Source organism: Aythya fuligula, chromosome 8 (assembly GCF_009819795.1).
Source record: "Aythya fuligula isolate bAytFul2 chromosome 8, bAytFul2.pri, whole genome shotgun sequence".
NCBI classification, from domain to species: Eukaryota; Metazoa; Chordata; class Aves; order Anseriformes; family Anatidae; genus Aythya; species Aythya fuligula.
In genome coordinates, this window is record NC_045566.1 from 17,239,392 (window position 1) to 17,251,657 (window position 12,266).

General features: G+C 38.9%; 1 protein-coding gene across 1 annotated transcript in view; it reads left to right on the plus strand.

The window, feature by feature from the left end:
- HMCN1 (hemicentin 1) overlaps nt 1-12,266 on the plus strand; it is a 194,130-nt gene that overhangs the window by 111,201 nt on the left and 70,663 nt on the right. The window contains exons 40-45 of the mRNA XM_032192128.1: nt 682-805; nt 4,820-4,995; nt 6,566-6,662; nt 8,620-8,742; nt 10,551-10,712; nt 11,410-11,691. Coding sequence (XP_032048019.1) covers nt 682-805; nt 4,820-4,995; nt 6,566-6,662; nt 8,620-8,742; nt 10,551-10,712; nt 11,410-11,691 — 964 coding nt within the window. The remainder of the gene's footprint in view (nt 1-681; nt 806-4,819; nt 4,996-6,565; nt 6,663-8,619; nt 8,743-10,550; nt 10,713-11,409; nt 11,692-12,266) is intronic.

A 12,266-nucleotide genomic window follows, 5' to 3' on the forward strand; every position in this document is an offset into this window, starting at 1 on the left:
AGGGCTTTTTGCTCTAGGATATTGTGGCATGTTTACAGTAATTATTGTGTGAAGTGTGCTCATTATGGATATGTTGAAACATGGTGGTTCTTTCAAATGATGTCATACTGAGTAAAGATAGGCAAGTTTTTTACTTACTGGCAAGAAGAGTAAATTGGACCTCATTTATATCCCGAAGAGATACATAGAGTCCAAGATTGGGTAATATCTCATTACAAAAAATAATAATTTGGGAGGAAAAAAGACGACTATGATGCAAGGAGATGCTTCTGAGTTAAAAGGAGGAGGCATGACTGCTCCTTTAAAGCCAGTTTTATGATCTGAAAGGAGAGAGGGGAAATTTGTGGAAGTCTGTGGGTCATTTGGGGCACAGACAGAAGATGTGACAATGTTTGAAACTAATGAGAGGGAGGAATATCCAGATCCTACAAAGACTTTTAAGTGCCAGGAGTTTATGAAGACTTGTGTAAAGTTAGACTTTTGCTTTTGCATGTCTTGGTGAAAAAAAAAAAAAAAAAAAAAAAAGAACAATGGAGTGCAGGGAAGAGTGTAGGTAAAAATATAGATTGTGGGAAGCAATGGCAAAACAAGTATTTTGTTTTGATATGAAACCTAATGGTTCTCTCTGCTTCTGTTTTACTTTGAGGCATGTATACTGAATGTGGTGTGCTTCTATTGCAGGTTCTGTCTGGGGGTCGAGTCCTGGCACTGACCAGTGCTCAGATCAGCGACACAGGAAAATACACTTGTGTTGCAGTGAATGCTGCAGGCGAGAGTCAAAGAGATATTGATCTCAGAGTTTATGGTGAGATTTTCTGACCTTTTTTTTTTTTTTGAATAATGAAAACTGCTTATGGAGCTTTAATTAAACACAATGTGGCCCAGATGGTTAACAACCATAAAGAAAAATCATTCCAACTCTTAATGAAAGACAAAGGGATTAGGAGGTGTTTGTATGTGCCTGTATGTAAGTTTATATATGCATACAGTCAGGTATTAAAGTATGGGTATTCTTTTTTGTATCTTTGAAGAAACATAGTTGCAGTGCATTTATATGTTTCATACACACAGGCTCATTTATAAATGTTAGGAGAAAATACATTTGTCTTTGTGTGAATAACATGTAGATCACATGGACAAAAGATGTTATTGTGGCCAGAGCTCAGTTGTCTTTACCAGAATGAGTTGGTGTGAATTTGCCATACGCATCTCAAGTTTTCATTCTGTTTTCAGGCCCTTACTACACCTGCCAAAATGGTGGTGACTTTTGTAGTGCTAATAATGATGCTGTAGAGAGCTATATTGAACCCAACCAGTCAACTTTGTCTCTTTCAAAAAGCAGGACATGTAACTCTTTAGCTATTGTGCTTTGCTAGTTTTCCAAATTGTGTCAAGCAGTTAATTTTGAATTCTCTTTGACTGAACTCATGTAAATTCATTCTTCCTCCTCATTTTGTGTAACATTTCCAGCTTCCTCCTTATTCTTGAGACTGATTTCAGATGCCTTTTTGTATTTTGTTCTTAAGAGATCACTGGTGATGTACACACACCAAAGAGCAAAAAGTACTGCCAGGAGGGAAGCCAGGGAGCTTGATGGTAGTAAGTCTCAAGTTTCCCTGGACAGCTGAGTGAGGATGAACAATGATCTACCACTTGTTTTAGAAATCTTACAGTACCAGATATGGAGAGAAGGTTTTGGAATAAAAGAATCTTTGTGGGTTCTCTTTTGCTTTTAATAGATCAGCTGGGAGAAAACTGTTTTTGGTCTGCCAGTCTCTAGCTTAATGGCAACTGTAAGCAGACTCTCTGGAAAATCTTGCAAGAGGAGTTAGAAGTTTGGATGTTTCCTTAGGCAAATAGGAACAGTTTGTCTGGTTATTTGTTTTCAAGTTTGGCTTTCAGAATAGACTTGCAAAGGCATTGTGGTTAGGATACTCACTCGTGACTTGAGTCATGGCTACTTTTTTCATCTGCAAGAGGCAGTTCAGAAAGTCAGGATTCTGGCACAGCAAGTTCAAGTTTAAAGTGGGCTAGAACATATTAATCTAGAGCAAGGAATATTAAAGTACATTTTGCAGTTTGAGGACATGTGTATATGTATACATAACTGCAGAAATAGCATGGATCTTCTTATTGTTCCTCTTCTATTTTTTGGAACCTCTGTCCCTTTTAGCTAGATTAAATTAAAAGAGTTAGAAGTTGTGTGTGTTTGCAATTACTGTTGTAACAGAAGCTGGCCAGGGTTGAGCTCAGCTGCAGGGCTGTCTTGAGTGAGGCTGTCACCAAAAAGTAATATCACTCTTGGGATTTAACCTCATATGGGTAGTCTAATTAAGAAGCCACAGGAGGAAAATAATTTGGAATGCTTTTGGAGCTGAGGTGGTTAGAAATGAGTGGTACACTAAGCCAGTCTAAGAGTTGGAACAGCCTGGATAATGTATAGTTGCCATGAGCATAATAAGATTAATTTCAAACCTTATTCCTTCAGAAACAAATGATGTAGTATCTGTCTTTCTATGTTTTATAAACTCAGTTTCCTTTTGAATACATTTCAATTCATTTAGCTGAGAGGAAAAGTAATTGGTGGAAAAATGTTTGGAAAATAAATTTGCCTTCTGCAGTAATGGATTAGCTTCCAATTTTCAGTTCCACAACACTTGTAAAGAATCTAGGCCTTTGTGAATTCTACAAAGAAAGTAAGATAAACAGATTTATTTTTTTTTTCAGTTACTCTATTTCTTATCCACTGAGACCAGACTTTTCCCTAAATTATTTCCAAACTGTGAAATCAGCTGCTCTGCTGAGTACTTCCTGTGCAAGAAAAACAAAGCTTTATTGTTAGTGTTATTTTTCAGGACATCTTGAGAACTGTATTGCTGGTTTACTGAGTACTGCTTTGGGACATTTTATAATCTCATGTGTGCTAATTAATTCAATATCTTTTTTGTTCAAATTGAAGCCCAGAGTATTTCTCATGGACAGTTCCACTGCTTCCCTCCTTCATACCCATGTATTTTGGGCAATCAGACATGCAATTTTTGGACTAATGGATTGCAAAGATAAAAAGTAAAGGAAATGTGACAATAAGGGCTTTTATATTTGGCCCTGGTCAACATTTTATTGGGTGAACTGAACAGTTTCTAGTACATTGTGAGTATAAAAATCTCACCAGATCTATGTAACTAGATGAATTAATTCTTGCTAGAAGTTTTGATTTTGTAAATCTTAAATTGCAAACCTAATGTTGTCTTAATGTCAAGAGTCTGTAATGAGCGTGCCTTAGATTTTTAAATTGCAAGAAAGCAAAGGTAATCCCTATTGGTTGCTGTAAGGATTTAAGAACATACATGCCATTAAGAGCACAAATAGGAGTTCTCTTCTGGATCATGTTTGAGCAGCCCAGTAAAAGCACTTCTACTCTTAGTTTGCTGTTAGTGATGTACTAAATTTATTATGAGCACTCCCAGATACTGTCCCACTGGCTCTGATCTGGGAAAGGGAACTTCCAGTGGTGAGCTGCTAGTAAGCAGCAACAACTCATAGCATGATGGCCTACTGCACTCTCACAATTTTCTAAGAGTGTGTGTGTATCTCAGGCTGAAACATTTTAAAACTCTTGCTGTGGCAATGTTTTGTCAACGACTCAAAGCTGCCGGGAAGTCTGAAAATCTGTGAGCGGTGATGCAGCACGCTGTTACCAAAGAACATTTGGTTGAGCTGTGAATATTGACACAAAGCCATGGACGACAAAGAGTTTTCAGTCATTAATCTTTTAATTTAACCTCATCTTGTCAGTAATATTTCAGTAATATTTCCTCCTTGATTTAGGGAGTTCTTTTCAACTCCAGCCATGAATACTTTCTCAATGGAAAATTACTCACATGATGCGTTCCAGGGTTTAGTTCTCAATTGCTTCTCAGTTGCTTTGTTTTTTGGAAAAAACAGCTAATTTTTAAAATGAGGGAAAAGTATTCACTTTCTTGAATCTTTATACCACTTGAGAACAGCTAATGGGCTGCAATTTCAATGTCCAGAAGTGTTTTTGTCTTCTACATGGGCAACATTTGTTCCAAAAGCTGATATTTCTACCCTGTAATTTGGAAATGTGATAAAAATTTTTGCTGCCACTGCAACTGTTGCACAAATTTAAATATAGTGCTCAGTGCCAACAATCACAATAATTAGCTAGCAGACAGCACAGAAAACAAATAGACAATAATGTAATAATAAATTATGACTCACTGATGATTAATTTCTTAACCCATTCACTTGGCTGGAAACATGTAAATTCTCATTGTGTCTTCTTTATTTGGCCATCTTTGGACAATATTCTTCTTAGAGTTCTCCTTAGAGCCAACTATGCATGCTGGCATTGTTTGGAACATTTTAAGACATTTTAACCTACTTGGTTTGAGTATTATCTTGTGAACCTTTATGCTCATTAACTCTCTCTATTATTTGTGTGTGTGTGATTTTAGCAGGTGTGTATTTCTCTCTTTCTCTCTCTCTCTCTAATATATATATAATATAATATGGCGATTTTCCCTTCTAAATATATTTTTCTGCAAGTCTTAGCTTACCTACACAATTTCTCCATAGTTTATATTTTACAAGCATGTATCTTGTGTAGAGGATATTCTGTTGGTAACAAAATTATTTTGGTGCTTGTTGAGATCTAAAGGAAACTTAAGGTCTATGTCAAAAAGGTAGTAACTGCCACTTTGTTTTCATTAAATGAAGACTTGTTAGCTCTACAGTATGTCTTACTCTGGGGAGTCTGCAATGCTCAAAGGTCCTTTGTTTTGATTTATTGCTATAGTTCCACCAAACATCATGGGAGAGGAACAAAATGTCTCTGTACTCATCGGCGAAACAATGGAGCTGCTCTGCCAGAGCAATGCTGTTCCCCCACCTGTGCTGACATGGCTTAAAGATGGACGACCCTTGCTGAAGAAACTAGGTCTTAGCATCTCTGAAGATGGAAGTGTACTGAAGGTAAATTGGGTGGTCAGGCTTCAGCAGTGATTGCTTCCTGGGGAGTATCCCCATCATGATGGTGCTAGATATGTGTTAGAGGCTGGGTAGCATCAGGCCCTCTGGTGCAACAGAGAACTGTAGATAAGGACTGAGAGATCACAGACAACTAGATGTTTCTATAGAGGTTTTGCAGGAGTGCTCCTCTGTTATTTAGGGAGACAGATGTAAACATAAAAATTAAAACTTAGAATCATAGAATATCCCGAGTTGGACCCACAAGAATCATTGAGGGCAACTCCTGGCACCACACAGGTCTACCCAAAAATTCAGACCATATGACTGAGAGCACAGTCCAAAGCCTTCTTAAACTCCGACTGGCTTGGTGCTGTGACTGTGTCCCTGGGGAGCCTGTTCCAGTGTGTGAGCACCCTCTCGGTGAAGAAACTTTTCCTGATATCCAGTCTGAACCTTACATGTCACAGCTTGACTCCATTCCTGTGGGTCCTGTCACTGGTCACTAAAGAGAAGAGATCGATACGTGCCCCTCCACTCCCCCTCATGAGGAAGCTGTAGACCATGATGAGGTCATGCCTCAGCCTCCTCTTCTCCAGGCTGAACAGGCCCAGTGACCTCACTCGTTCCTCATACATCTTCCCCTCCAGGCCCTTCACCATTTTTGCAGCCCTCCTCTGGACACTCTCCAACAGTTTCATGTCCTTTTTGTGCTGTGGTGCCCAGAACTGCACACAGTGCTCGGGGTGAAGCCGCACCAGCACAGAGCAGAGCAAGACAATCACTTCCCTCGACCGACTGTGCTGATGCACCCCAGGATACGGTTGGCCCTTCTGGCTGCCAGGGCACACTCCTGGCTCATGTTCAGCTTGTTATCCACCAAAACCCCCAGATCCCTCTCTGCGGGGCTGCTCTCCAGTGTCTCGTCCCCCAGTCTGTACGTATAGCCAAGGTTGCCCCGTCCCAGGTGCAGGACCCGGCACTTGCTCTTATTAAACTTCATGCAGTTGGTGATTGCCCAGCTCTCCAATCTGTACAGATCTCTCTGCAAGGCCTTTGCACCCTCAACAGCGTCAACAACTCCTCCCAGTTTAGTATCATCAGCAAATTTACTCAAAACACCTTCTAGTACTACATCCAAATCATTTATGAAAACATTGAAAAGAACTGGCCCTAAAATAGAGCCGTGGAGGACCCCACTGGTGACTGGCCACCAGCCCGATGTGACCCCATTTACCATAACCGTTTGAGCCCTGCCCATCAGCCAACTGTTCACCCACTGCATGATGTTTTTTTTTGTAGCTGTATACTGGACATTCTGTCCAGTAGGATCCCATGGAAAACCATATTGAAAGCTTTACTGAAACCCAAAAAGATTACATCAGCTGGCTTTATTTGATTGACCAGATGGGTGATCTTATAAAAGGAAATTAAATTTGTTAAACAGGACCTACTCCTTGTGAACCCGTGTTGGCTGTGACCTATAGCAACACAAAAATACTGAGCAACCTCTCCCTGTAACTTCTCTGTACAACAATGCAAAAAGAAAAAACCCAGATTTTTATTTTCTTTCTAGATTGAAGGAGCTCAAGTACAGGATACTGGCCGTTACACTTGTGAAGCGACAAATGTTGCTGGAAAAACTGAAAAGAACTATAATGTTAATATTTGGGGTAAGATTTAAGCTTATTCCAGGAATGGGAATGAAGCTCAGAGTGGAGTTATGATGTGAGACACTGAAATTTTCTGTAGTTCATAAATACATAAAAGCTGAGGTTCGTGCAGGGTGACATTATTATATTTGCTGTAGTTAACAGTTTAAAGAAAGTGCATGCATTTTCCAAATTGCTTTGGTTAGATTCTAAATTAATACCAGCTACTTTGTAGGCCATTGTCAGATTGGGTTTGCACGCATGATGATAGTTTAGAGCAGAAACTAAATGGCTTTGTATCCAGCTCCTGTTTGTGCACTCATACAGAGCAACTTACCAACCTCCAACTTTTCTAAATGCTGAAGCATGGAAATTCATATCTAAAAAGAAAACCAAACTATTTTACCTAGCTTTGTTTGCTCAGCAAAATTTCTAGATCTAAATCATAGTAATAGCATTAGTACAATGTTTCTATGAGTACATGATGAATGTAGCATCATGTAGCAAATCACAAAGCTAGACTTATCTAACAGGGTTTGTAATGATGAAACTAAAATTCTTAGTACAGAACAAAGTCATTATTTATTTGGTGTTTAAATTAAGGGGTTGACATTATAGTATCATACAAGGCCATGTGATATTTCCATGCTAAAGTATATGTCCATATACTGAGCTTGTCATCATCATCTCAGATCTCTTCCTTCCTCAGATTTGTAAGATTTGTGCTGTTGCAAAGGACCTTTAGTGCAGGAGGGAATAGGGTTTATTCTTTTGTGCAGTGAGACCATTTCTGTAGGGTTTTGAGAGATGGGATAATTCTTTGCTAGTTAGCAGCTTTGATGGACTAAACTTAATAGAAACCAAAAGTTGCCTGTGAAAGTCATCTGTGGGTAACTGTTTAGAATTAGTCTTTGTTTACACCCGGGCACCAAAAGTCCTGCCTGCCATATTTCTAAGTTTTAAATCCAGGAAATGTATCCTACTGAGGACTGATGAGATCCTGAGGGCTAACTCTGGTTCCAGAACTAGAAGAAACAGCCCATGTGTTAGATGTAAGATGTACCTCCTCAGAGAATGGCACAAACTTTGTGACTTGAAGCAGGACAAAATAAAAGGTTGAAGCCAGTCCAGTACAATAAAGCTCTTTGCTTGCAGTCAGTCATTCTGAAACCCATACATCTGGTCGTGGCTAAAAAAAAAAAGTTAGTCTAAAGTGTCAGAAGGAGAAGCTGTCTACTGTCATGTGCATTTTAAATGCACTGGTTAAGTTGTTCACTAGCGAACTTTTACTCTATTGTCAGCCTACATTCTCCTCTGCTTTGTTTGGTCTCTTTTCAAGTATTACCTGCACTATTTTCATCTAAAGAGAATGGTTCCTCCATTTCAAGAAGGCAATTATCCCTTCCCTAATGACTGGACTAAAGTCCTTGAGAATGAAACTGAAAACAGTGGTCCCTTTTGTCTGCAACTGGCTTACAATCACAGAGCTGTTTAACAAAACTGGCAGTCTGCAATAGTAGGGCAGTTGAAGGGTTGGGGACCTTCATGTTGCATGTGGCAGCCAGTATATTGCCATATAAATTGAAGGGAGAAACTGGCTGAATTTTAAAAGTTATTTTCTGACATATGATTTAGGTTTATGAGCTAAGGCTATGAGCAGGGCAGCCTCTTAAAGTCAGTTTACGTAATTCACAGAAATGGGTCTGTACTGGGAAGTCTATTCAAAAGCCAGTGAGAAGTAGAGCCTATGCATACACCAGACCTCAGAGGCTGGAAAGATAGATGCAGTTGTTCGTAAGTATATTCCCTATTCAGGCAGGGTCTAGTTTGCATGGTAAGGAAGAGAAGGAAGAGAATGCGATCCTTGTAATTTCTTCAGAGCACAATGGGACAGTTTTGTTTTAAGGTCAGTTTGGTTATACTGTTGGCTGATACCATTTTATTTCAAATGATGAACTGATTTGGTATTTCTTTTCAGTGTCACCAAGTATTTATGGCTCAGATGATATCTCTCAGCTGACAGCAATTGAAGGGAGCCTGATAAGCCTGATATGTGAGTCTAGTGGCATCCCACCACCTAGTCTTACCTGGAAAAAGAATGGTGAGTAACCATCCATTTCTGTAAACTGTTTTTGTAAAGCAAATGTGATAATTCTGACTTGCCATTTTTTTCCTTTTTTTTTTTTTTTTTTTTTTTCCTGTGGACATTTTAGGTGGTGTGTTCTGAGGAGTACAAACATGTAGCCAGCTAAACAATCCCAATATTGAGTAAAATAAACTACAGCAGTAGATTATGTCATTCTCTAACTCACATGTGCTTAGCCTAGATGCCATTATTTCTAAAGGTGTTGGGGGGAGGAGGGGAGGAGGGAACACAGTGCAGTGCAGAGATTCCTGAGCTGACTTAAAACTGGACAGTTTATATATGTTAGTGAAGCACTTAAACCCTCTTAATACACTTACTTGTTGCACAGTGCAGTGGGACAGCTTCAAGAGTTATTCATGTATCCCAGCTGGCGTGGCTCTGAGTCACAGTGCTGTACTGTGGGACTGAGTTGGGGGTCTCTACCTTGTGATCCACTTGCATAACATAGATGTCTCCTCAAAATTTACTTTGATTTTTGCAGCTGTAGCACACAGCCAAGTGATGAAAATGCATCTAGCATAGCAGTTGCTTTGGGGGCTTGCTGAACCTTTCTCTCATCCCATCGTAATATTTAAGAGTAGTCTTCACACCTTTTTGCTTTAGGGTTTGAAGTAATCATCGACAAATGTGTTCTTATGAAAGTAGGTATTTTACCTTCTTTTAAGCATGGGCACTGTTGAAGACAGAATAATAGACAAAGTAAAATGATGCATTCTTCCAGTATGGTAATTTTTGTGTTATTAATCAATCTTATCTTATTTATCTTTTTTTTTTTTTTTTTTCAGAAGGTACATTTCAGAGTAGTGTGTGCCTACTTTAATTATGACTTGTAGAAAGAGCAGATTTTAATTACAAAACACTTTCTTTACTGCTGAAAATTTTCAGAGAAAATTAATTTTATCAAGCTCTTTTTAAACCCTCTCTACTGGAAGCCAAGAAAGGGACACTATAAGATGTTATAATAATGTATTTCAGTGCTGAAGTATGTATGCTTAAATTGCAGAAAGTAAACTTGAACCTGCTTGAAATTCTTGAAGGGCAGTGAGAAAGTAGTGCAATTTTCAATGTTATGCAGGAGCCAGATTAATCATCACCTTTGAAATGTAGTGCACATTTTCGGAGGGAGGATTTGAAATGTGTGACTGAGAAATGGAAATTCAGCTTGTAGGAATAATCAGTGGGAGGTGTATTCTTGCTGTCACAAAATCTCCCTGCAGTTTATAAAGGTGATGATAGTTGCCCAATCTTAGGTCTCCAAGATTGAAAATTCTGCTCAGAGAATGTCACATCATTTTGCTGAGCTGCGACTGTACCATTTCTGCTGAGCAGAAGTGTATTCACATGTGCCATGTGACACAATACGCAGATGGTCTGGGAGTGCAGACTACATCACATAGGTGTAAGATGTGCTGTACTGGCTGGGCTGGCTGAGACAATCATATACTATATGTGCAACAAGTCAGGTTTTACTGAAGATACTGAATTTGTGGAAGTGTCCAAGACACTTTGGATGTATGTAAGCATGGCGAAAGTTACTGTGCTTTAGCTCAGGTTGCTCTGTGTCATGCAGTCAGGAATTAATATGAGAAGTCCTCAGAATCTACCTACAAGGTTTCCGATGTCCAGGGAAACTCTGATACGGCAGTTCTAAAATAGACAATTGTGCTGCTCTGTAATTTTTAAATGAGCCAGTGGACTTTACACCACCTGAGCAAGGTCATTACTATTCTCTGTGTTTTTATCTGAAAGAATGTCTCTTGCAGGCTCTCCAATTGTGGCTGACCTTTCAGGAAGAGTACGGATATTATCTGGAGGCAGGCAATTGCAGATTTCAATTGCTGAGAAGTCTGATGCTGCATCTTACACTTGTATTGCTTCAAACGTAGCTGGAAGTGCAAAGAAAGAATACAGTTTGCAAGTATACAGTAAGTTACCATTAAATATTCTGTTCTGAAAAAGGTGCATTATGAAAGTGTCATCTGTATAGTGATGTTAAACTGCAAAATGTCTACTCTGGAACAAATGCAAGATACTCAGAGGAGATAAGTAAATATAATTTTTATGATTTGGACTTGGAGTTTGACCAAGAAATCTGTTTAAAATGCATTTGACCAGAGATGATTACAGGGATATAGCCCCCTTTACTTAGTGCACTGTTTCTTGTCACTGTATTAGTGATAACAACTAGTTGAGCTTAGATCTTCCAGTTTTACTGCTAATTCTGTCTTTCAGTCAGAAATAAAGCAAGGTATTTTTAAACAATCCCATGAAGAAGATAATCTCAAAAAATATGGATGGATTGACAGAATATTGAGCAGTCTTTTTTAAAATTTCAAGTTATTTTCCTGTTTTTATTTTTAAAATCGCCTGTAAGTTACTTTAACAACACTTTTATTTTGTGGGCTGCAGGAAAGAGAGGTTATTTGTCACTTCTCAACTCCGTGGAAAATGTTATGAATTGCAGAGTGCCCCTAACTGGGCTAGCAGTAGTGGCCTGCAATAACTGTCTTCATTAAAATGCTCATCCGACAAGCTTGATTGCTGCTCTTTTCAGAAGCAGGTGAATATTCTGAAAAGTAGCTTCTAGTTGACTTGTAAATTGTGTTTCTTTTTCTTTTGTAGTTCGCCCAACTATATTCAACAGTGGTAGCCACCCTTCAGAGGTGGTTGTCACCCAGGGAAATGAAATTTCTTTGGAGTGCAAGGTTCAGGGTATTCCAGAACCAGCAGTAACATGGATGAAGGATGGCCATCCGCTGGTCAGTGGAAGGGACATAGGAATACTTCATAATGGTCGCTTTCTTCAACTGAGAAATGCCCAGGTGTCAGACACAGGCCGCTATGTCTGTGTTGCTGTCAATGTGGCAGGGCTGTCTGACAGAAAATATGATCTAAATGTTCATGGTGAGTATGCAAAAAGTGGGGCATACATAACAAACAAAGTAGACCTTTAAGTTCACCCGAGGATATTCAAGAAATAGTTGTGTAGCTAAATTTGCAAACCATGTTTATTGCAGGCATTATACATAATGCAGTTTCAATTGCAGATGTATTACAAAAATCCAAATCCAATTAAAATCTTACCTCCGTCCGTGTGAATATCAATCTACCCCCTAGCTACTGTATTTCCCAAGAAATTTCCCCCCAGCTACTGTATCTTGCTTTTCTCTGAGGAGAAAAGCAAGATACAGTACAATTTCATATGATATTAGGGTGAGTTTCATGGTAGGAAATATTCTATTGGGTTTTGGGAGATAGAAGTTAAGGTTTAACCAAGAACACCTTACGTGTGGCCTCTACCAGAAGACAGTCATGAATATAGACAGTATTCCAAGTATCTAACAGACAAGTTCTCTTGTTTTTTACTCTCAGAAGAATTTAAGATGGTACCTCCAACTATAATTCATTGCTGTAATTTTACTTAAAAATTACTAAAAATTACTTGATGGAATGGATTATAGCATGATGCTATGGTACAG